The 26,149-nt window shown below is 37.4% G+C and overlaps 1 protein-coding gene across 10 annotated transcripts in view; it reads left to right on the top strand.

Annotated features, from left to right (window-relative positions):
* LOC141397482 (uncharacterized) overlaps positions 1–23,012 on the top strand; it is a 163,681-nt gene extending 140,669 nt beyond the window's left edge. For 7 of the 10 annotated variants that reach the window (XM_073973807.1, XM_073973848.1, XM_073973818.1 and 4 more), the window contains 5 exons: positions 1,144–1,352; positions 1,441–1,897; positions 1,955–3,672; positions 16,949–17,869; positions 21,433–23,012. In XM_073973807.1, coding sequence (XP_073829908.1) covers positions 1,144–1,352; positions 1,441–1,897; positions 1,955–3,672; positions 16,949–17,869; positions 21,433–22,302 — 4,175 coding nt within the window. In that variant the 3' untranslated portion in view covers positions 22,303–23,012. The remainder of the gene's footprint in view (positions 1–1,143; positions 1,353–1,440; positions 1,898–1,954; positions 3,673–16,948; positions 17,870–21,432) is intronic. The other 3 variants (XM_073973868.1, XM_073973886.1, XM_073973877.1) reach the window with 1 other exon arrangement.
* Positions 23,013–26,149: the final 3,137 nt, after the last annotated feature.

Genomic DNA, 26,149 nt, shown 5'->3' with positions numbered 1-26,149 from the left:
AATTGCATCGTCCGAAGAACAACCTGGTGCAAACAATTTCGAACCTATCCGAGACATGTTCACTAATTATTGTTTTGCGGAAACTGGTAAACTGTATGTGCGTGGTACCCTGGGTAGGGTACCGCTATAAAGTAATTATTCGAACCTGATCTATATATGTATCGATGAAGTATTACGTTGTGAAGTTTTTGGATCAAATCCGATGATACGCCGAGCGTTTCGACGGGCAGGGCTAAATTTATGTCAATTTTTTCGATACGGATTTCGTTTAAAAGTATTATTTCAATAGGCCACATTTTTAGAGTGTTTTATTTAACTTGTTTTGTTTCATGTCTGTTTAGTTGAAATCTAGTAACTCATTTTTAACACAGTTCACCAAACGAACTTAAACTTTGCACACTTTTCAGATTTGGATAACAATACATGAATATGAAACCAAAACCACATATTAGGGCACCACCCCAATTCAGGTATTTTGAGATTTTATCTTTATTCTTAGTACGAATTGGCTGTAGCTTGGCATTTTGAGTTCCCAATGGTTCAGGCACTTCCCCATACAAAATGTGGACATAGGTCCAGGTTCTTGTATAGCCCCTACATAACGGTACCACCAGTCTTCAGGTATTTTAAACATTGTACCTACATTTTTGAAATTTGTAATTTGGTTATGGGGTTCTCAGTGGTCAAATAATTGTATTTACTAAAAAGTTAAAAATAAATATAATTTAAAAAAATAAGCTATATTGTTTTATTTATAAATGCACTAAAAGCTAGAAAATAATTTTTCGCTTAGCATCAAATAGTATATTCTTCATGAGGGAATCTCTCAAAAAAAAATGCCAAGCGCTTTATTTGAGAGATTCCATTATGAAGAAAAATATACTACTTGATGCTAAACGAATAAATTATAAAACATAAATACATAAAACACCGTAGCTTATTTTTTAAATTATTTTTATTCATCTATCAAATAATAAAACACATACTCTCAAAAAAATCCACGATTCGCTTCAGATTTCCTTACAAATATTCTTCAAAAAATCCAGGATCTTAGTTTAGATAATCTAATTTAAATTATTTATTATATTAAATTGAATTCATATCCTTATATAGAAATTTAAACATTTACTTATTCCATTTTAGGACAATCGGATATCAAACGTTTACGCAAAGAAAATGATCACTTACGACGTGAAATCTGGTCACTGCGTGATGAATATGATCGCCTCAACAAGAGATTCAAAACTAAATTTATTGAGGCAGAGCAGGCAGCGCGCTGTAGTCAGGCTGGCTGCTCATGTCAGTGCGCTGAAGGGGCCTGTGATATTGGACACTCGAAATGTAATAGTGAGGTATGGATATGCAAAACAAAAAAACAATTTTAATTTTTTTATTTTTTATTTTAATTTTTAATAATATGTGTAATAAAAATTTTTTTAGGACTCTGATTCCTGCGACTCCTGTTGTTGTCAAGAAAACGAAGAAATCGTATGCAATGATGAGTGTTGCAGTGAAAAGAAAATCATGGCATCTAATGCCGATGCTGCCAATGATCCATCTCCCGCGGATAGTACAAAATTAACAGTAATTGATGGTGTTCCCGTAACAGCTCCACAACCTGCAATGCCAAGTATTTTAACCGGTATTGATCATTTATCGGTGGTATCTGAAGAAACACTTAGCAATAGTGATGTTGCCAATGTTAATCCGGGACAATTGTTGGCTTATACACCCAGTATAAGTGGTTCACAGACAACACTGCCCAGTTTAGTGGGACCCCTAACACCGCTGACGCCCATAGAATTGGTGGCCAATGAGCTAAATGATATACAGGCTAAAGTTCCGCCATTGTCATATTTTGAAAATGTCTTACAACAACATATGCATTCAAATTTAAGTAAGTTTTGAAAATCGGAAAATTACAATTATTTCAATTATAACTCTTTTTTTACAGCCAGCAGTTCGGGAACATCCTCCTCGAAAAGTGGCAGAACTGTAATACGTCACACCAATGGTTGGGATTATAATTTGGAATCGCCTTTTATACAAAAACATTACCCGGTCAATTCAGTATCACCGCTCTTGCAAAAACGTACAACGGCACAAACACTGACCACATTTGTACCTACAACAACCCTAACACCACCACCCCCAGCCGCCACAACAGACAAAAATGGTGGCAAGTCTGTTATATCCACTACAACAGTCAATAGTACCGGTGAAGTTCCAGTGATAGAGACAGTTCCCATAACCACAATGTCGGTAAATGGTCCATGTGCAGTACAATCTTTAGCAGCGAACAGTATCGTTACATCAAGTGGCAAAAATAATTCCAATAGTAACCAAAACATTACCACAACTACGACCAGCAACAGCATCAATGGCAATGAAAAACCAAAACATTTCTTTGCACCCATCAAACCCAAATTAAAATTGAACACCGCCTTGGCTAATCAAAGGCGACAACCACCGCCACCACCACCACCAGCAGTTGTGACGGCAGCACCAATACCAGCCTCAGTACCGGTACATTTAAACAAAGCTCCCTCATTTACAACAAATGGAGTCTTAGGTGCCAGCAATACCAGCACCACCACCACCACTACCAGCATTCATCAACTTCAAAAATGTGAACCACCTGACATTTACGTGACCAATGGACTGGCAACACCCTACAAACAACCACTGAAGTCAAGCGTACAACCGCCACCGGTACCGCAGCGTATTACATCCATGGCCACACCAGCACAAGTAAGTTTGTCACCGCCACGACAAAGGCGCAAATCAAGGCAATGTCAATCTAATTTGCAAGAACAACATCAGCACCACCACCACTATCACCAGCATTCGCACCAATCGCACCAACACATACCTCAGTATCAGCATCAGTTTCATGGTTGGCACAATCATGAGGCCAATGCTAATAATGAAGACTGTGTTGCTGGTCTTGGACTAACAACTAACCCAACTATCAACAATTCAACTAACATCAGTGATGCCAACGCCACCACTACCACATCCACCTTTTGTTTCTTTGCTCCGGCAAGTTTGAGAACAACGCTAACAAATGCTCTTTTAGCTACTAACATTTTATGCAATTCATTAAAAGTAACAATAACCGCCACATCACAACCACCACCAGCACCACCAATAACGCCAAATCTATTGCCCAGCTACTCCAACTGTTTAACAGCTGCAACAACAACAACAACACCACTAACAACAGAACCTGTTACATGCCTGCCAGCCGCATTGGCCTCCTTTAGATTTATAAATCCAAATATTACCGTGATCAAACCCAATGGCCCCGTTTATGCAATCGCACAAAATGTTTGTCATAACTTAATAATTGCACCCGCTGTTCGGCAACCTTTGATGTCATCCATTGTTAAGTGTTGTCCGTCAACAATTACAACACCCAAAAAGCTGCTGATGTCACCAACAGCAACAACTACACGAACTCCAACATCATCGGCATTGGAATCATTGGTGGCAATGGCAACAGTCAAGTCAACAACAACAACAACTAAAACAGAAACACCAAATCCAGCATGTATTGTTGTGCCGCCCAGTGTATCGTGCTGTGCATCTGTTAACGCTTTTTCAAAATCAACAGATTCCACACGGATAACCACATCAGTGAATTGCTTTGTTGTGGACTCTGTGTGCCAGGTGAGGTTTACAACAATAACAACAACAAGTATGCGTGTCAGTCAAAAGAGTAGCCAGCATAAACATGTTGACACATCCAATGATGAATATTCGTAGGGGTATTGGTTATTAAATTCAAATTATATTTTATTTTTGATGGGATAAGTTTAATTGGCAATGTGGAAAGTATTGCACGGTGCTCTTTTTTGCGGATTCTGAAACTACAATGTTCATAGAAGAGAAAAATTAAAAAAACAAAAAAAAAAAAAAAACAAGTAAGAACGGCGTTAAGTTCGGCCGAACTTGTTATACCCTCCACCACAAGTTGTATTGAAGTAAAATGGAATAATTAGTTTCCTTTCGTGTATGAAGAAGACTTAATACTAAATTTCAGCAATTTCGGTAAAACAATGTGAGGCACCATTTTATGGGGGCTATTTCAAAACGTCGATCTATACCGACACATTTCTGACGGAAAGTTTTTAGGCTCAAAGAAGACTAAATACCAAATTTCCTATATTTCGGTAAGAGAATGTGGCTAAAACTTAAAAAATACCGAAAATCAAGACGTAAGCTTCTATGGGGATATAGGAAGACGTGGACATATACTGATAATACTCTTCTGGAATATTTTATAACTCTTGGAACACGAAATAACGAATTTCTGCCATTTCGGTTGGATATTGACGTCACAATCTTCAGTATTACGAAAATCGGCAGGTACCGTTCTATGGGGGCTATATCGAAACGTGGACCTATACCGACGAATGTTTTTCAGAAATGGGGCAATATGAAAGCGTGGACCTGTACAGAAATATATCTGGCGAACACTTTTATATCACATTGAAGACTAAATACCAAATTTCACCCATTTTGGTGGAATATTGAAGACACAACCTTAAAAATACGAAAAATCGGGAGGTACCTTTCCATGGGGGCTATATGAAGGCATGGACCAATACCGACAAAGTTCTGGGGGAAAGTTTTATACCACCACCGTAGACTAAGTACCAAATTTCAGCCATTTCGGTGTGATAATGAAGCTAAAACCTTCAAAATACCGAAAATCGGCATGTACCGTTCTTTGGGGGCTATATGAAGGTGTGGACCGATACCGACAAAATTCTGGGGGAAAGTTTTATACCCCTAAAGAAGACTACGTACAAAATTTCAGCCATTTTGGTAGGATAATGAAGCTAAAACCTTAAAAATACCGAAAATCGGGTGGTACCGTTCTATGGGAGCTATATGAAGGTGTTGACCGATACCGACAAAATTCTGGGGGAAAGTTTTATACCCCTAAAGAAGACTACGTACAAAATTTCAGCCATTTTGGTGGGATAATGAAGCTTAAACCTTCAAAATACCGAAAATCGGGTGGTACCGTTCTATGGGAGCTATATGAAGGTGTAGACCGATACCGACAAAATTCTGGGGGAAAGTTTTATACCCCTAAAGAAGACTACGTACCAAATTTCAGCCATTTTGGTAGGATAATGAAGCTAAAACATTAAAAATACCGAAAATCGGGAGGAACCGTTCTATGGGGGCTATATCAAAACGTGGACCGATATATCCCATTTTCAATACCAACCATCCTGCAAGTAATAAAAACTTCTGTACCAAATTTTGACTCTCTATCTTTAAAATTGCGAGCTGTATCTTGATTTCAACAGACAGACAGACGGACGGACGGACAGACGGACATGGAATCGACATAGAATTTTATGCTGATCAATAATATATATACTTTATAGGGTCTCCGACGAATATTTCGATGTGTTACAAACGGAATGACAAATTTAATTATACCCTCCATATGGTGGAGGGTATAAAAATCCCCGGAGCGCTTTTTAAATAAATCTCGATTCAAACTGACATTTTTAGGCTTTTTAGGTTTTCACGACTTTGCTTGGAAACCGCAAATCAAATCGAAATGAGATTAGAGAAAATGTTGTAGTAGTGAAAATTCTCTACAAGATTGACTTTCTTGATATTATTGTAGGTTTTACCATTTTTGATATATAGAAGTTCAAATTGGGACAATGCACTGACTGTATCGCCTCCTTATAAAAGAATGTCATGTACGGTTCTCCTTAACTAACTTTAAATTTGGACTCTAAAACACAAATGTTAATAGATGAGAAAAATTCAAAAACGAGAAAAAATTTGCTGGAGGGATTTTTAAAATAAATTGCGGTCAAAGTTTACATATTTAGGTTTATTTTAGGTTTTCGCGATTTTGCTTGGAAACCGTAAGTCCTATCGAAATGGGGCTAAGGAAAGTGTAGTAGCTGTGAAAGTTCTCTACAAGATTGGCTTTCGTAATATTTTCCTAGGTTGTACCAGTTTTAGGTATTTTTGTTATGTGTTCGCGATTTTGCTTGGAAACCGTAAGTCCTATCGAAATAGGGCTAAAGAAAATGTAGTAGCTGTGAAAATTCTCTGCAAGATTGGCTTTCGTAATTCTTTCCAAGGTTGTACCATTTTTGAGATATATAAAGTAAAATTAGCAAATAACAGTCATAACATTGTTTTATAACGAGGCTATACAGTCAGTGCATTGTCCCAATTTGAACTTCTATATCTTAACAAGTAAAAAAGCGTCAGTCGGCTTTGCCGGCAGAGATATACCCTCAGCCAATGTGAAATGAAACTTTCATCTACGGGCAGATCGTATTTAGTGTCTCTTCAGAATTTTGTTGGCCTTTGAACATTTGAACTTGCCGAAAAAAATTTGGATTAAGAATTAATTGCACTTAGACACAAATGTTGAACTTTTGTGGAGGTGGTACCCTTAGGGAGGACCGATATGGGCCATTTTAGAAGTTAAACTAAATTTTGACAGAATATATGGAGAACCAAAGTTTGGACCAAATTGGTTGACGAATTCAAGTGATATCGTCCTATCATTTTAGTGACATTTTATTGGGGGAGAAGTACCGGAAGTTGCGGTCCGGTATTGCCCCATGAAACTAAGTTTGGATAAAATATGACGAAGACCAAATGTTGGACCAAATCGGTTGAACAGTTCGAGAGTTATCGTGGCATTGGGTTTTTTACACCTTTCGGGCTGTTTTCCCAAGAAATATGGACTTGCCCCTGAAATAACTTTCATCGTCGTAATGGAGGTAGCGAATGCAAATGGCTTCAGCAAAAATCAAAATGATTCGAGAGCAGGTCTTAAGTGAACTTATCCGAAATTGTGTGTGGGAGGTACCAGAAGGAGTAGACAAATATACACCATATTTGAACCTGATCTATGTCTGGTAGATATAATAGGATGTACAGAGTATGGATTACATCGGACACTCCCTTCACGAGTTATCGTGCGCACAATTTATCCGAACATTTTTGAACTTTTGTGAGGGAGGTACCTGAAGGAGTGGTCCGATGTGGTTTATCTTCGAACATGAACTATGTTTGGACAAAATATTACGAAGGCCAATTTTTGGACAGAATTGACAGATCCGTTCAAGATTTATCTTGCGCTCCAGCCACTACAGGCTATTTGCTCAGGAAGTATGGAGTTGCCCCGGATGAAGCTTGTACCGTCGTATGGCGGACAGTGAATACGAGCTGTTACAACAAAAATCAAAGCAATTCGAGAGCAGGTCCTAAACTGAACTTTTCCGAAATTTTGTGTGGGAGGTACCCGAAGGAATGGACCAATTGAGTCCATATTGGAACCTCATTTAAGTCTTGTAGACATTTCACGATGTATAATGTAGGGACCAAATTGGTTACTCCCTTCAAGAGTTATAGTGCGCACAAATATTCCGAACATTTTTGAACTTTTGTGGAGGAGTGGACCGATATAACCCATCTTCAAACTTAAACTAAGTTTGGGCAAAATATTACGAAAGCCAAATTTTGAGCCGAATCGGTTGATCCATTCGAGAGTTATCGTGCGCTCCAGGCAGCCAGACAGACAGACGGACGGACATTGATCAATCGACTCTAAAATGTCTAAAACACATTTCGTCCAAACATACTTGGGGGTCTAAAACCATTATTTCGATGAGGCACATTTTGCCCGTATGAAAATGTATATGAGGAAAAGTCAAAATTTTTTAGTTTCCATGAAGCCAAGGTTTGCGTTATTATAATAAGCGAACTATTGTAGTTTACCGGTAACTATGACTATTGCTGGATTAATTTAGATGTTTTTGTACAAAGCTCATAAATTTATCAAAAAAATTTAATTTACGTGGTAGTTACGACCGCGTAAAGGAAAAAAACATAGGTAAAAACACGTTGAAGCTAAACAGGTTTTTTACATTGCTATTCGATTTCTGATTAAACCATTCAAATGACGGACATCTGTCCAAAGTAAATGTAGGAGAATACAAAATGAAGATTACACTTCTAATGTATCACTTTCCAAAATTTCCCCTGCATCCAACTTTTATGGATGCTGATATTTTGAAGCCGGATTTCGGGTGTTTTTTGTATTTTTTATGTAACTGGGACGCGCATTCGCATATTTCGAAAAACCAATTATAGGATTAAAGAACTCGCGATTTCGCATAATCTGATATGTATATTGAATATGTAGCCCACGCAGTAGCAGAGTAATCTACTGCCAAAGGCCAAAATTTAGTGCGACATTTTTTCTAAAAAACCTATTTTTTGGGTACAGTATTTACAATATCGTTTTGAGTGTGCTGGTACCCCGCGATATTTCAGTTTTTCGGCGATCCGGATCATATGAATCACAAATCGTAAAAATCCATCTACTAGAACGGCGGAAATGGCTACTGCAAAAATTGAAAAATTTGCGAAAAATGTTTTTCAAAATATCGCTGACTAATTCGCGTTTTATGTGGATCGTTTCCATTTCAATGAAGAAAGTGAATCATCACTCGCGTTTGTGCGAAAACAGCGGTTTGAAAAATTTAGTGGCATGGGAGCTGTATCCGATTTATCCAAAAAATACTGTGTGATGCTACATCCACGGTTCTTGATGGATTTTATTGAAACATGTTTAGATCGATGTATTTTTTCACGGTCGATAGTGAAATCGGATGCGCATAAAAAGTGTATGCACTTTGTGCAAATTATAAGCGTTATACAGTTTGTTGCACACTAAACTGCAGACGATGCTACATCTTAGCGGCCAAAGTAAATCCTGGCAAATATGTACAAATTAAAAGAGAAGAATTCGCTGTATTGGTAAACCGCATGCGCTTCAAGTGATTTTGAGGGCGTACAGAAATAAAGCCCCAAGAAATAACGCCCCAAACGGGAATGAAAATGGACCCCAAATTTTGGGGTGTTTTTACAATTTGAAAAATTGCCCCAATACAAAAAGGCCCCAAACTAGGAAATTTGGCCCCAAAAAAGTATTGCAATTATGCCCCAAAATTTCATTGGGGCAAAAATGCATTTTTGAAATTTGGGTGCATTTGCAAAATGCATTATCACCCCAAACAACGAAAATGCAATTAGGCCCCAAAGTATGCATTCACGCCCCAAAATATTTATTCACTTAAATTTGGGGTGTAAATGAAGCCCTAAATTTGGGGTGTAATTTCAAAAAATATTTTTAAAGATATTCAGTCAATAGTTTGTAATATGTAACTAATTGATGACTGTACTTTTTTACGATTGTAGCATGTTAAAGTCACCTAGAAACAAGCTCTTATTTTCAAGTGTACTAGCAGGCGTCTATGAATGTGATAAAAATTAAAATTTTAAATAAAATTAAAGACGATTGCGTAGGAATCGCAAAATCTTTGGGAAGTGGATCGTCGGCATCAAGTACCGTTCGTAATGTTTTTCAGAAACATTGTGATAAGTGAGTATTTCTGTACCAATTTCTATATACATATATGTATGTATATATTTTTATAGTTTTCAGCAAGAATCAAAAAGTATATATTTTAACAAAATTCAAAGAAGTTTGCATCACATCGTTAGCAAAAAATTTGTGCCGGCTCCAAAAACTCCCCATCAAATAGTTGAAGCATTCATGCTCGAAAAGGTGTGGACAAATTTCGGTCTGACCAAAAACCAAACAAACCCGAGACAGACTTTAACTACTCCATATCTCCAAATCAAGTCAAACAGAATTAGAATGAAATGGAAAGTAGCTGAAGAAAAATATTTTAAAAAAATAATTTAAAAAATCAAACAGAATTAGAAAAAGTGGAGAGTAGCTGAAGAAAAATAAATTTAAAAAAATCGCGCGATTTTTTAAATATATTTTTCTTCAGCTACTCTCCATTTTTTTTAATTTGTTTGAATTGATTTGGAGAGTAAAAAGGAAAAATAAATGCCTTAGCATTTTTAAATAGGATGGTGTTTAAAGAAAACGCTATATGCACAAATATGCTCCCAATGGAAGATGAGGTATATAAATTAAACAATGTTAATAGGTGTATCCTTTTTACTTTCTTAATGTTGCTGAAACATTTTTTCAGCAGCTTTTCCTTCACACAACTGTCAAAATCTGCAACATTAGTAATAATTATTACCAATTATTATTACTTATCATATAATTTTTTGAATTCTTTGAACTAAGTGTTTACTTTTGCTTATTATTACTAAAAATTATTGTTATTTTGAGTACTTTAATTTTTCTCGCTTTTTTCTTAATAAAGTTTTCGAAATTGCACCCCATTTTTTGATCATATCTTAATAAAAACATTAGAAAATGCACCCCAATTTCTTGTTTTTGTTAAACACTAAAATATATTTAGGCCCCAAACATGTGCAAAAAGGCCCTAATGAAAAATTCAATTAGGCCCCAATATTATTTAGACCCCAATTTGATTTTCAAATTTTCGATTTACTTGTTGTGAAGACAATTTGGCCCCAACAGTTAAATGGAAAAAGGTCCCAAAAAGACGAAATTAGACCCCAAAAGTTTTGTTGTTGTTTTTCATATACCTGTTTGGGGCCTTTTTTCATTTTCAATTTGGGGTGTTATTTCCTGGGGCCTTATTTCTGTACGCCATTTTGAGGATTTCGCGATTTACACGCATTTCAAAATGAACATTACCCGATACAATTTTATTTCAAGATTATACCCCATTTAAAAGAACCCAACATTTATTTGAATATATTTTTTGTTTTTTGCTATAATATGCAAACCGCTAAACGGATTTGTATAGTTTTGGTTTCATTTGAATCTTCGCGATGTTTAGATAAGGTACATATTTTTTATATATTTTTCAGATGCATAAACAGCTTGAATTTTATTAGAACAAGTTGTAAACTACCAATTGTTTTGAATGCTTTCCTAATTTCCGCGAAAATTTACACCTTTTTCACTAAAGTTATGGGACCTCAGTAAACATATAGTATGTAGGGAGCCCCTAATTAAGAGAGTTTCTCAATATAATGATTAGAGTCTTTTAAAGATTTTTTTCTTTTTATCAGAATTGAAACCGCCATAACTTTTGCGCGCAACAACCAAAATTAGTATCTCGAACAGATTTAAGAATGGGATATTTTTCCCAATCTATGTACCAAAAATCTTTCATGTAGCTTAAAAAAAATTTTTAATACTTTTTTTAATGGAAAACTAAAAAATTTTGTCTTTTCTTCATATACCCTCGTTAGCATAAATGCTGAGGGTATAAAAATGGTAAAACCTACGACAATGTCATAAAAGTCAATCTTGTAGAAAATATCCACTGCTACAACATTTTCTCTAATTTCATTTCGTTATGACATACGGTTTCCCAGCAGAATCGTGAAAACCTAAAAAACCCCTAAAAATGTCAGCTTGAATCGCGTTTTATTTAAATAGCGTCCGTCGATTTTTTTTTTGTTTCTTGATTTTTCTCATCTATCTCATCACCTCTACATTGTAGTTTCAGAATCCGCAAAAACTTCCCAGGTATATGCACCTTTTATTTAAAGCTGCTTCAAGAGCACCGTGAATTGCATTACTCAGAATTTATTGTGGAACAATTTTATTGAATCAAAGATAGCAAGGTAAAACAAATAATATACGTGTTACCTTTGTAAAACGAGTGGACCGCCAAGGCTAAATTTAAACAACTGCAAATGGGTAAAAAAAATTGTGTCGAGTGGGAGGAATGTATGGATATCTGGAACACTTAATCACCATATGTTGCTTCTCACGCATGAATGCGAATGATTCACTAATAAAGAAATATATTCACGTTTGTCATGAAATGTAATGGAAATAAAGACTCCACATAGAACTACTGGGACCTGTTTGCAGGACACCTTTCAATTACTATAAGACGTTTTTGTGCATTTTTCTAAAAAAAAGATCTGAATGTATTAGAAGAAAGAATTTTTGAATCCACAACCCGCCAAGTTTCCGCCAACTCGTTCTGGTGCCTCACTCACAAAAGTTTAAAAATGTTAACCTTAAGTAGCGTCATGTAATCCTGATTACAAGAATATAGTTATTTCCATGGGAACATTAACCCTCCGTCATGCACATGTATCTGGACAGATATTTTACGAATTCAACTGTGATTTAAACATATTTCTAATTTAGCTAGGGGCTTGAGTCTCCAGGTACCCTCTACAAATATTGTAAGGTATCGTTTTATGAAAAAACACATTAAAAAACAATAAACAAAATTTATGTAGATTTTTTCATCTATACATCGTATACGTAGCGCATGTATCTGACCAGATACACACTCAGTTTGTATGAAGAGTTCTGTACTTTATTGAGAAAGGATCTTTCTCGTCCTGTTTTGTCATCGCTATTTGGATTCCACGAAAATTTGATATCCATTTGCAGCTAAGTGCCAAAAAAAAAAAAAAAAATGTGTGAACCTACTTTCGACAGTTCATTTTACGAAACATTGTGAAGGGGAAGCAATGAAACCCGAAGCAATTATCTTTTACACGAGTTAAGCATGTACTAAGAACAAAAAAAGAGAAAATATATATCTGGCTGGCGCGATAACAATATAATATTATCACTAAAATAGCACATTTTTCAAATAAATGTACTGAAATACATATCTGGCCAGATACATGCGCTACGTACGTGACTATCGGAACATGTGCATGACGGAGGGTTAAAGGGATTTGCCCGGAAGATCTTAAAAGTCTACGGGCACCAACCAAAATTTGAATTTTACCTGCTCTTGGTGAGTAGAGAGACACCTGCTCAACTCCCTTTACATCCCCGTTAAAAGGTTAAAGAATTGTCAAATGCAGCTGAAGGTCTGGTCTCGGATCGCTTTAAAATTTTTACCATTTGTAGTTCTTGTGATTCCCATTACGCCGGTAAGACCGTGTGGTATTCCTTGTTTCCTGAAAATAAAAATAATGACAGCTGGGCACATTAACTTTCCAACTAAGTTGTCTTCTAAAGATTGCAATTACTAAACCCACAATTTCATCAACATACAGTAGATCCTACTATACGGTCTTTTTTAGCGGTATACCCAAACTTCTCCTGACAGGAGACCAACCTAAGTGGTATTCTATAGATAGAAGACCCAACTGGATGGTAGACCTTGTATAGTTAGGCGACCCAATTAAATGGTCTTCATTGGATAAAAGGCCCACCTAACTGGTCTTCTACGTGTACTTCTTTGGATTATAGACCCTTCTGAATGGTCTTCTATAGATTGAATACCCACTTCAGTGGTCTTTTACAAATATCATAAGGTCTACTTAGGTGGCCCCCCACAGGCGGAAAACCAACCTAATTGGGCCTCTATAATAAAATTACCATCTAAGTGAGCTTCTATAGATAGAAAACACACATAAGAGGTTTTCAGAAGACTCAACTAAGTGGTCTCCGCCCGAGAGAATATCAACCCCTCCCTCCCCCTAGGTGGTCTTCTGCAGATGGAAGACCAGCCTAAGGTCTCATATAAACAATCTACCCACCTAAGTACACTTCTATATAAAAAAGCCCCATTAAGGTGTCTTCTACACACAGAGGACCCACCTAAGTGTCTTCTATATAATGAAGACCCACCTAAGTGGTCTTTTATATAAAAATGATCGACTTAATTGTTCTTCTAGAAACAGAGCACCTACCTAAATTACTGCCTAAGTGATCTTCTATAAATAGAAAACCCACCTATGTGGTATTCTATAAATATATAGAAGACCGAACTAAGTTGTATTCTACAGGTATATTATATAGAGGACCGACATAGGTGGCCTTCTTCGTACAGACGTCCTGCCTTAGTGGTCTTTTATATACATATAGAAGAACCACCTAACTGGTCTTCTATAAATAGAACACTAGCCTATGTTATCTTCCACCGATAGAGGTCCCACTTAAGTGGAAGGCCGACATAAATTGTCTTTTACATAAAGAAGATCTAATTTGTCGTCTATAGATAGGTGTCCCACCTAAGTTGTCTACTATAGACAGAAGTCCCACCTAAGTGGCCTCCTATAGATAGAAGACCCACATAAGTCGTCTTCTATATGTAGAAGACCCACCTCACTTGTCTTACATAAATAGAAGGCCAACCTATGTTATCTTCTACTGATAGAAGATCCACCTAAGTTGACTTCTTTAAACAGACCCACCTGAGTGGTATTTTATAACTAGAAGACTGGCCTCAGTTGTCATCAGTAAATAGAAGACCCACATTATTGCCTTCTATAGATAGAAGACCCAATTTCTATACATAGACGACCCACCTATATTGTCTTCTACAAATGGAAGGCACACCTAAGTATTCTTAAATAGATCGAAGACCCCCTATGTGGTCTTCAATAGATATAAAACCCACCTAAGTGGTCGTCAACAGATAGGATACCTACCTGAGTGGTCTTCTATAGATAAAAGACCCACCTAAGTGGTCTTCTACAGATAAAAGATCACTCTTTTTATTTGATAGTTTTGCCTTTTTAGGCGAAGACCATTTTTAGTATTAATTTTTAATTAATTTCTCATTGGAAATCGAGTTTGATGATCAATAATGCATCTGAAAAAGGAAAGCCGACGACACGAACCCACACACCCACCACTATGTGATATGACATGTTTCGCCTTTGGTAATGAAGGTTCCTCAGACATATCGGATGTGGGACGGCTTCGCTATCATCTAAATTTTTCTCTTTCAAATGCAATTCGTCGTTTTCTTAAGATAAAAAATCCACCCATGTGGTCTTCTATAGACAGAAAACCCTCCTAGGTGGTCTTCTACAGATATGTTTTCTCCTTTGTATAGTAGACCACCTAAGTGGTTTTCTTTAGATGGAAGAACCACCTAAGTGGTCTTATACAGATAGGGGACCAACCTAAGTGGTCTTTTATACCCTCAGCATTTATGCTAACGAGGGTATATACACTTTCATACGGGCAAAATGTGCCTCATCGAAATAATGGTTTTAGACCCCAAGTATGTTTGTACGAAATGTGTTTCAGACAATCTGGAGTCGATTGAGCAATGTCCGTCCGTCCGTCTGTCTATCTGTCTGGCTGGCTGGAGCGCACGATAACTCTCGAACGGATCAACCGATTCGGTCCAAAATTTGGCTTTCGTAATAATTTGTCCAAACTTAGTTTAAGTTCGAAAATGGTTATATCGCTCCACTCCTTCCGATACCTCCCCCACAAAAGTTCGAAAATGTTCGGAAAATTTAAACGTACAATACGGAAGTAACCGATTTGGTCCATACTTTGCAAATCGTAAAATGTCTACCAGACTTAGATGAGGTTCCAATATATACTCAATCGGTCCACTCCTTCGGGTACCTCCCACACAAAATTTCGTATAAGTTCAGTTTAGGACCTGCTCTCGAATCGCTTTGATTTTTGTGTTAGCAACTTGTATTCACTGCCCCCCATACGACGGTACAAGTTTCATCAGGCGCAAGTCCATACTTCCTGAGAAAATAACCTGAAAGTTGCACAAAACCCCTATGGTCCAAAATTTGGCCTTAGTAATATTTTGTCCAAACATAAATTAAGTTCGAAGAGAAGCCATATCGGTCCACTCCTTCAGGTACCTCCCCACAAAAGTTCAAAAATGTTCGGAAAAATTCGTACGTTAACTCTTGAAGGGAGTTGCCGAATTGGTCCATACTTCACACATCCTAATATATCTACCAGATATAGATCAGGTTTAAATATGGACTATATTTGTCCACTCCATCCGGTACCTCCCACTCAAAATTTCGGATAAGTTCATTTTAAGACCTGTTTTCGAATCACTTTGATTTTTGTTGAAGCAACTTGCATTCGCTGCCTCAATTACGATGGTAAAAGGGGCAAGTCCACACTTCATGAGCAAACAGCCCGAAGGGTGTAAAAGCCCCCTATGGCACCATATGTAGTGGCTGGAGATCCACTTCCATAATGGCCAATGTCGATCCATTCCTTTAATTATCTCCTCCGCAAAACTTTTGCTCTTTAATCCTAATCAACTTTTTTGTCGGTTTATACGCCTAAAATTTTTAAAACCCCTATATACATACATACGTTTTTTGGAAAAAAAATTGTTTCAATATACACAGGCTGAGGGTATATCTCTGTCGGCCAAGCCGACTGATACTTTTTTACTTGTTTAGCTAGAAAACCAACCATAGTGGTCTTCTTTTGATAGATACCCACCTAAGTAGTATTCTACATATATAACACCCAACTAGATGGTCTGCTATATATAGAAGATTCAGCTAGGTGGTGTGAAATAAATAGGGCACCTTCTTAAGTGGCCCCCTATAGATAGGCATAGGTCTTCTATAGATAAAAGATCCAACTTTGTGGTTCCCTAAAGATAGAAGATCCACATAGGGGGTCTGCTGTTGGTGGCTACTTATTATCGTCCGGTATGAACCTAGAAAAAATATATTTTAATTTCCGGCTAACTAGAGATCATATGCATTAAAGTATTTAATGCAAGACTCCCCTAATCCGCTGAGTTGACCACTGCCTACGTCGATGATTAAAAAATCTTAAACAATTAAATTTGTTTATAGTTTGGCGACCTTTGGTCGGAATGTACTACTTTATTCCATGGACATATTAATTGACAAATATACCTTGAATGTTTTTGACATATTTAATGGGCATAAGAAAAATGTTCATCCAAATCTGTCTTTTATCCGTAAGATCACAAAATTACACTAAACAATGCTTAGTTGAATTATTTAAAGAAATATACACCGCTGGACCTTAAAAACTAATTTACCTCATTTATTTCACCAAGATACTTATAATATATTATTCTGATACTAATCGCTCTCCACCCTGTTACCAATGCATGTAATTCCTACTAACTGGTTTAATGTCATAATTCTGACTAAATTCATCTCTGAATTCCATACCCAACTAATGTATTACAAATATTTTTCAACAATTTAACCACTTCACTTTCAGACTGATTCAGCCAACCTAGAATCCATACTAAATGACATTGAGGCAATATCTGAAGATATTTTAGCGATACAATTAGAAAAAACAAGATCACGAGATAATCTGGAGACAAGATCAACAGAGAATGTCAGCCGGACCACACGTGCTGAAGTGCAACAGGGCAATAAAAACGCTAAGCCATATAGATCGGAAATGAATTTACTACTCAGTTATGATGGTGACAATCCAACAATAAGGCAAGCCATGCCTAAATCCAGCAGTAATGCAACAGAAAATGCCTCAGAAAATACGGGGACATCGAGAAGAACCCGCTCTTTGGAAAGAGAACACACCGATAGTCCATCACCACGTATACCAGATCCAATGCAACCATTTCCCGAAAATCGTAAATATGTAGGATTTGAAAGATTAAATAATGCTGCCATTGCCGGTACAACAGCAGTAGTAACATCAACGGCAACCGTAACAACATCAATTGGTCCTCGATTAGCTGTTACGGGTACACAAACATCTCCCACCATAGCTACCCCCATGGGTCACAGATCCCATTTACCATTGTCACCCTTGGTGACAAATGTTAATATGCCCATGCAACAAAATATTGCTGGCAAACCTAATCCGCCAGCAAGACAATATCCGCCACCTTTAAATATTAAATGTGCTGGCATCCAGAGGAGTTCGTCGGTTTCCTATAAAAGTAATGCAATGCATTCACCCACTACTGGTAGTGGTTCACCCATTTTGAGTGGCGTTCATCCGAATAAAAGCCAATTATATTCTGCCATAGCAAATGCTGCTGTTGCCCGACGAGCCCAATTTCGATCTCAACCAACACATATGACCAGATCGCTGGATACCGATTGTTTGCTGGAGAGTCCAAATGAGGCGTGCGGAGATATGATCAGTAAAGCGGAAGAAAAGGAGGTAAGTACATGTATTTTGGCTCTTTGCCTTTATGGAAGAGGTTTTCTGCATATAGAAGACCACATGAGGTTTTCAAAAGTCCTCGTAAGGTCTATACAGAGAAGACCCTTGAGATTTTCTGTACAGAGAAGAGCTCTTCTATACAGACCTCTTGAAGTTATTTATGCACAGAAGACTTCTTGAGGTCTTCTATACAGAGAAGACCTCTTGAAGTCGTTCATACAGAGAAGACCTCTTGAGGCCTTCTATACAGAGAAGAGCTCTTCTATAAAGACTTCTTGAAGTCCTTTATTCACAGAAGACCTCTTGAGGTCTTCTATACACGGAAGACCTCCTGAGGTCTTCTATACAGAGAGGATCTCTTGAAGTATTCTATACAAAGAAGACTTCTTAAGTGTTCTATACAAAGAAGATCTCTTGAGGTCTTCTATACAGAGAAGATCTCTTGAGGTCTTCTACACAGAGAAGACCTATTGAGGTCTTCTATACAGGGAAGACCTCTTGAGGTCTTTTTATACAGAGAAGACCTCTGGAGGTCTTCTATACAGAGAATATCTCTTGAGGTCTTCCATACAGAGAAGATCTCTTGAGACCTGTTGAGGTCTTCTATACACAGAAGACCTCTCTATACAGAGAAGACCTCTTGAGGTGTTCTATACAGAGAATACCTCTTCAGGTGTTCAATACAGATAAGACAACTTGATGTCTTCTATACAGAGAGGAACTCATGAGGTCTTCTATACAGATAAGACTTCTAGAGGTCTTGAGGTATTCTATACAGAGAAGACCTAGTGCGGTCTTCTATACAGAGAAGACCTAGTGAGGTCTTCTATACAGAGAAGACCTAGTGTGGTCTTCTATACAGAGAAGAGCTCTTCTATACACATTTCTTGAAGTCCTTTATGTACAGAAGACCTCTTGAGGTCTTCTATACGCGCAAGACCTCCTGAGGTCTTCTATACAGAGAGGAACCCTTGAGGTCTTCTATACAGAGAGGAACCCTTGAGGTCTTCTATACAGAGAAGACTTTTTGAGGTCTTCTATACAGAGAAGATCTCTTGAGGTCTTCTATACAGAGAAGACGTCTTTAGGTCTTCTATACGGAGAAGACTTATTGAGGTCTTCTACATAAAGAAGACCTATTGATGTCTTCTATACAGGGAAGACCTCTTGAAGTCTTCCATAGAGAGAAGACCTCTTGAAGACCTCTTAGGCCTTCTATACAGAGAAGAGCTCGTCTATACAGACCTCTAGAGGTCTTCTGTAAACGAAGACCTTCTTAGGTCTTCTATACAGAGAAGACTTCTTGAGGTCTTCTATACAGAGAATACTTCTTAAGGACTTCTATAGAGAGAAGACTTTTTGAGGTCTTCTATAAACATAACGCCTATTGAGGTCTTCTATACAGAGAAGATCTCTTGAGGTCTTCTATACAGAGAGGAACTCTTGAGATCTTCTATACAGAGAAGACTTCTTGAGGTCCCCTATACAAAGAAGACCTTTTGAGGTCTTCTAAACAGAGAAGACTTTTTGAGGTATTTTATATAGAGAAGACCACTTGGGGTCTTCCATACTGAGCAGAGCTCTTCTATGCAGACATCTTGAAGTCCTTTATGCACAGAAGACCTCTTGAGGTCTTCTATACTCAGAATACCCCTCGAGGTCTTCTAACAAGAAAAGACAGAACACCTCTTAAGGTATTTTATACACAAAAGACCTATTGAGGTCTTCTATACACAAAAGAGCTCTTATGGTCTTCTATACACAGAAGACCTCTTGAGGTCTTCTACACACAGAATACCTCTCTATACAGAGAAGACCTGCTGAGGTCTTCCATACGGAGAAGACCTACTGAGGTCTTCCACACAGAGAAGAAATCTTGAAGTCGTCTATACAGAGAATACCTCTTGAGGTCTTCTATACAGAGAAGACTTATTCAGGTCCCCTATACAGAGAAGACCTACTGAGTTCTTCTACACAGAGAAGACTCATGAGGTGTTCTATACCGAGAAGACCCCTTGAGGTCTTCTAGGCAGAGAAGAAATTTTGAGGTCTTCTATACAGAGAAGAAATTTTGAAGTCGTCTGTCTCTTGAGGTCTTCTATACAGAGAAGACCTCTTAAGATCTTCTATGAAAAGAAGACTTCTTAAGATCTTTTATGCACAGAAGACGTACACACAATAACATCTCCTGAGGTCTTATGGCTACATAAGAGAAGATTTCATGGGGTATTCTATAAGTAGAAGACCTGAACTGACCATGGAAGTCCTTGATAAATTCTCTGTCTATAGAAGACTTCAAGCAGTTTTCTGTATGTAGAAGATCTAAAGCGATCTTCAGCCTATTGATGGCCTTAAGTGGTCTCCAGGGGTGCCACCGTGGTGCAATGGTATGCACGCCCGCCTTGCACGCAGAAGGTCGGTGGTTCGATTCCCCGGCCAGGCAACATCAAATATTTTTCAACGGTGGCAAATACCCCTCAGTAATGTTGGCGACATTTCCTGAGTATTTCAGCCTTGTAAAAACTTCTCTACAAGTGGTGTCTTTAGACACGCCGTTCGGACTCGGCGATAAAAAGTAGGTCCCATATCATTGAGCTAATATGAATCGGGGTGCACTCATTGATATAAGAGAAGTCTCCCTTGTCCCGTATGGGATGTTGTGGAACAATGTTAAGTGGTCTCCAGTCTACAGAAGTCTTAAAGTGGTCTTATGTTCCTAGAATACCTAATGAGGTCTTCTGTTTAATGAAGGCCTAAAGAGGTATTATGCCTATAGAAGACCTGAAGTGGACCTCAATTGTTCTTCTGTCTATGGAAGACATGAATTGTTCACCCATTTTTCTGAAACCTCTAGAAGAATCCTTTTTGTTGTATGAGAATTCTTAAGTCCTTGGAAGACCTCATGAGGCCTTCTGTCTGTAGAAACCCTCAAAAAGTCTATACAAAACCTGAAGTGGTAATCTGTCTACGGAAGACTTATTGTGGCCTGTATATAGAAAATCTCAATTGGTCGAATGAAGCCCTCCAAAAGTCTTCTGTCTTTTGACTTTCTCAAGAGATTTGTAGAAGTCCTGAAGGCATCACATGTCTATGAAAGTCCTTGAGAAGCCGCCTGTCTATTGAAATGGTCCTCTTCTTGTATAAGACCTCAAGAGATGTTTTGTCTCTATAGAAGAACTCGAGAGGTCTTCTGTATATAGAAGAACTCAAAAAGTGTTCTCTCTATGAAAGCCCTAAAGGGGTCTTCTCAACCTCAATCTATACAATACCTGGATTTGGCACCTGCTTACGGAAGAAACCTGGAGGTCATTTGTCTATGGAAAACCTCGAGAGGACTGTTGTCTATAAAATACCTCAAATTATCGTCATTCTATAGAACCTTCTATAGACCTCAATAGTTTGTTGGTTTTATGAAGACCTCAAGTGGCCTTCTGTCTACAGAATAACTATTACTCCGCTAAATATACACGTTTGTTACTCAGCTTGTCCTTTTAGCAAATATTTAAACCTGTTTTGCTTTAAATATTTATTAAATATATATTTTAATAATATTTTTCCAGATAGCAGAAGCAACAAAACGCAAAGCGCGACGAGTGTCTATTGTTTGTGCTGACAGTGCTGCTGCTACTGTTGATAGCCCCAGCACACCAGGTGAAAAGTCCACACCAACAACCGTACGCACCATACATACACAGAATTCATCGACGACATCAACGTCAGGTAGCTGTTCTGATTTGCCCACTGTTATGCCAAATCCAGCATTAAGAAATTTCAAACAAACCAGCCACAGTACACCAAATTCGCCACATTCCTCTCGTAAACATGAGGGTTCACCCTTCAGTACCCAACCGCCCACAATTTCGATAACACCAACGAGCCCTTTGCAACATCAGCATAGTCGTTCGAGTTCTACGCATGGTAATGGATCGCCACATCATCATCAGCATTCGCACAGCAATAGTTATCCAAATGCGGTGGCAACAATACACCATCAACAACTGCGAAAAAATAGTCAAGATACCATAAAGGCGAGTGCCGCTGAAATTGCATGCGCCGCTGCAAATGTGGTGCGTTCGAAATGTTCTAGACGTCATTCAGAGGGTACCGTTTCACATACGAATCAGCGTAGTAGTGGGGTAAGCGGAGGCACTAATGGCGGCCATCATCACGGCCATCATAATCATCATCACCACCAGCATAGTTCATCAATCGTTAGCAACACCAACCCGCATCACAGTCGTCATTCGCATCAGGATAGCAATCATGAGACGGTGGCCTCATGTTCGGATCGTAATTCAAACAGTTTAGCCTCATCACGTGAATCATCAGCAAGTTTTAGTATGCGCTCGACTAGGCGGAAGCTGTCGGTTAGTTCCAATACGGGTGGTAAAATACCTTGGTGTGGTTGTTGGGGCAACGGATGTTTGTGAAGATTGTGGATGTTGGTCGTGATGGTGATGGCGGAGCTGGTGCTGGTGTTCGGATTGGCGGATTCAACAAGCCTTAACTCCTGTGCCGTTGTAATTTTTAAATTGAAAGGAAGTTGTGATGCATTCAATTGCAGCTTAGCATTTTATTTTTTGTTCTGTTGAATATTTCTTTTGAATCGAAAGGATTCCAACCAACCTAACAACCAGCCACACAACCAAACAAACAAATCAGTTTCAATGCCCGTGTATTATGTATGAATGTGTGTGTAAATACATCAATAAGATTTCTATGTAGTTAGTAAATATATATACTCTTCGTTTAACTTTTATTCATACATACCCGTGTATGTATGTGTGTATTTATGTTTATCTTCTTAGCTAAGAATAATTGAAGCAATTGGATTTATATATTTATTATCTCTGTCTGTTTTAATAAATTTAGTTAAGCAAAATGCGTATACGAAAAATTCAATTAGATTCAATTAATATTAAAGTTAATAACAAATAAAGAAAAACAAATTTTGTTAACATTAGGTGATTCCAGAATTTTAAGTTAGTTTTCTTTTAATTTAAATTAATACTATTAAAATTATACCTAAATTTATTTATTCTTATCGTATTCTTTTAAGTACGTACTACTCAACCTATGTACATTTATATATTTTGTTTGAAAAAAGAAAGAAATACATAAATAAACTAACTGAGTTAAATTTATATTTGAATTTTCTAGGGGGCATGCACATCAATAAACATGGATTTTTTTTAAATAAAAATTCTAGAGGACATCCATATCAGAAAAATTTGACGTTTTAAAGAAATTTTCTGGAGGGCATCCATACCAATAAAATTGCATTTTTAAAGAAATTTTCTAAGTGACATCCACATCAATAAACGTGGGGTTTTTTTTAAAGAATTTTGCTAGAGGACATCCACAACAATAAAGGTGGATTTTCAAGGAAATTTTCTAGGGGACATCCATAGCAATAAACGTTGATTTTTAAAGAAAATTTATTGAGGACATCGACAGCAATAAACGTGGATTTTTTAAAGAAATGTTCTCGAGGACATCCACAGCAATAATCGTGGATTTTTAAAAGAAATTTTCTCGAAGATATCTACAGCAATAAACGTGGATTTTTAAAAGAAATCCATATCAGAAAAATTTGATGTTTTAAAGAAATTTTGTGGAGGACATCCACACCAATAAAAGTGCATTTTTTTAAGAAATTTTCTAGAGGACATCCGCATCAATAAACGTGGGGTTTTCAAAGAATTTTGCTAGAGGACATACACAACAAAAAACGTGGATTTTTTAAAGAAATTTTCTAGAGAGCACCCACATCAATAAAGGTAGATTTTTCAAAGTAATTTTCTTGAGGACATCCACATTAAAAAACATGGCCCTTTTAAAGAAACTTCCTAGACGACATCCACATCATTAAACGTGGATTTGTTTAAAGAAGTTTTCTAGAGGACATCCACATTAATAAAGGTGCATTTTTAAAGAAGCCTTCTAAAGGACTTCCACAACAATAAACGAGGATTACAAAAATTAATAAAAGTAGATTTTTTAAAGAAATTTTCTGGAAGACATCCGCATCAATAAACGTGAATTTGTTTAAAGAATTTTTCTATACGATATCGGCACCAATAAGCGTGCATCTTTATACACTCAGCATTTATGCTAACGAAGGTATATACACTTTCATACGGGCAAAATGTGCCTCATCGAAATAATGGTTTTAGACCCCAAGTATATTTGGACGAAATGTGTTTCAGACAGTTTGGAGTCGATTGAGCAATGTCCGTCCATCTGTCTGTCTGTTTGTCTGGCTGGCTGGAGCGCACGATAACCCTCGAACGGATGAACCAATTCGGTTAAAATTTTGACCTTCGTAATATTTTGCCCAAACTTAGTTTAATTTCGAAGATGGGCTAAATCGGTCTACTCCTTCCGGTACCTCCCACTCAAAAGTTCGAAAATGTTTGGAAAATTTGTGCGCACGATAACTCTTGAAGGGAGTAACCGATTTGGTCCATACGTTGCACGTCCTGAAATGTGTACCAGACTTTCAATATGGACTTAATCGGTCCACTACTTCGGGTACCTCCCACACAAAATTTCGAAAATGTTTAGTTTAGGGCCATCTCTCGAATCGCTTTGATTTTTGTTTTAGCAACTTGTATTCACTGCCCCCCATACGACGGTACAAGTTTTATTAGGGGCAAGTCCATACTTCCTGAGAAAATTGCATGAAAGTTGCAAAAAACCCCTATGGCACCTCGTGAGGTGGTTGGAGCGTAACATAACACTCAAACGGATCTGCCGTTTCGGTCCAAAATGTGGCCTTCGTAATATTTTGTGCAAACTTAGTTTAAGTTCGGAGATAAGCTATATCTTTCCACTCCTTCATAAAAGTTCAAAAATGTTCGGAAAAATTGTTCGTACAGTAACTTTTGAAGGGAGTGGCCGAATTGGTCCATACTTTACACATCCTAATATATCTACCAGATATAGATCAGGTTCAAATATGGACTATATTTGTATACTCCTTCCGGTACCTTCCACACAAAATTTCGGATAAGTTCACTTTAAGACCTGATATAGAAACATTTTGATTTTTGTTGAAGCAACTTGAATTCGCTGCCTCACTTACGATGCTAAAAGTTTTTTCAGGGCAAGTCCATACTTCTTGAGCAAACAGCCCGAAGGGTGTAAAAAACCCCGTAGGCACCATATGTAGTGGCTGGAGATCCACTCCCATAATGGTCAATGTCGGCCCATTCCTTCTAGTATTTCCTCCGCAAATTTTGATCTTTAATCCTAATCAAAATTTTTGTCGGTGCAAACGCCCAAAATTTTTAAAAACCCCTAAATACATAAGTTTTTTTTGAGAAAAAATTGTTTCAATATACAAAGGCTGAGGGTATATATCTGTCGGCAAAGCCGACTAATACTTTTTTAAAGATTTTTTTTTTTTAAGAAATCTTCTGGAGGATATCAACATCAATAAAAGTGGATTTTTAAAGAAATTTTCTAGAGGACATCCACAGCAATAAACGTGGATTTTTAAAGACATTTTCTAGAGGGCATCGACAGCAATAAACGTGGATTTTTTAAAGAAATTTTCTTGAGGACATCCTAGCAATTAACGTTGATTTTCTAAAAAAATTTTCTTGAGGACATCCTAGCAATTAACATTTATTTTTTAAAGATATTTTTAGAGGACATCCACATCAATAAAAATGGATTTTTTAACCCTACGGTCAATAACCGGGTACAAATGTACCTTTTTGAAAATAAAATTGCTGTCAAATCTTTAATAATAGAGATATTTACATGACACTTGGAGTAAATGAAGAGGAGGTATTTTTACTCAGGATCACGTTTAGAAACTATATATAACTCCGATTTATAGATATGTTATACCCCCCCCCCCCCCCCTACATTTTTTAGTACATAGATCAATAACCGAGTACATTTGTACCCATTTAAAAATAACGCTATAACGCGTTGAAAAATGAGATATTCATGCGGGGTTTTCTGCAGATTGGTCTGTAAAGATGCCAACTATAATTATACCCTCAGCCTTTAGGCTAAAGAGGGTATTTACACTTTGATACGACCAAAAATGTGCCTCATCGAAATAATGGTTTTAGACCCCAAGTATGTTTGTACGATATCCGTTTCAGACAATTTTGAGTAGATCTAGCAATGTCCGTCCGTTTGTCTGTCTGTCTGTCCGTCTGTCTGGCTGGCTGGTGCGCACGATAACTCTCGAACGGATCAATCGATTCGGTTCAAATTTTGGGTATCGAAATATTTTGTCCAGATTCGATTTAAGTT

The sequence above is a fragment of the Musca autumnalis genome, unplaced genomic scaffold (genome assembly GCF_047663935.1).
Source record: "Musca autumnalis isolate F117 unplaced genomic scaffold, ASM4766393v1 scaffold_1, whole genome shotgun sequence".
In the NCBI taxonomy this organism is placed as follows: Eukaryota; Metazoa; Arthropoda; class Insecta; order Diptera; family Muscidae; genus Musca; species Musca autumnalis.
This window is presented reverse-complemented; position numbering and strand designations above follow the sequence as displayed.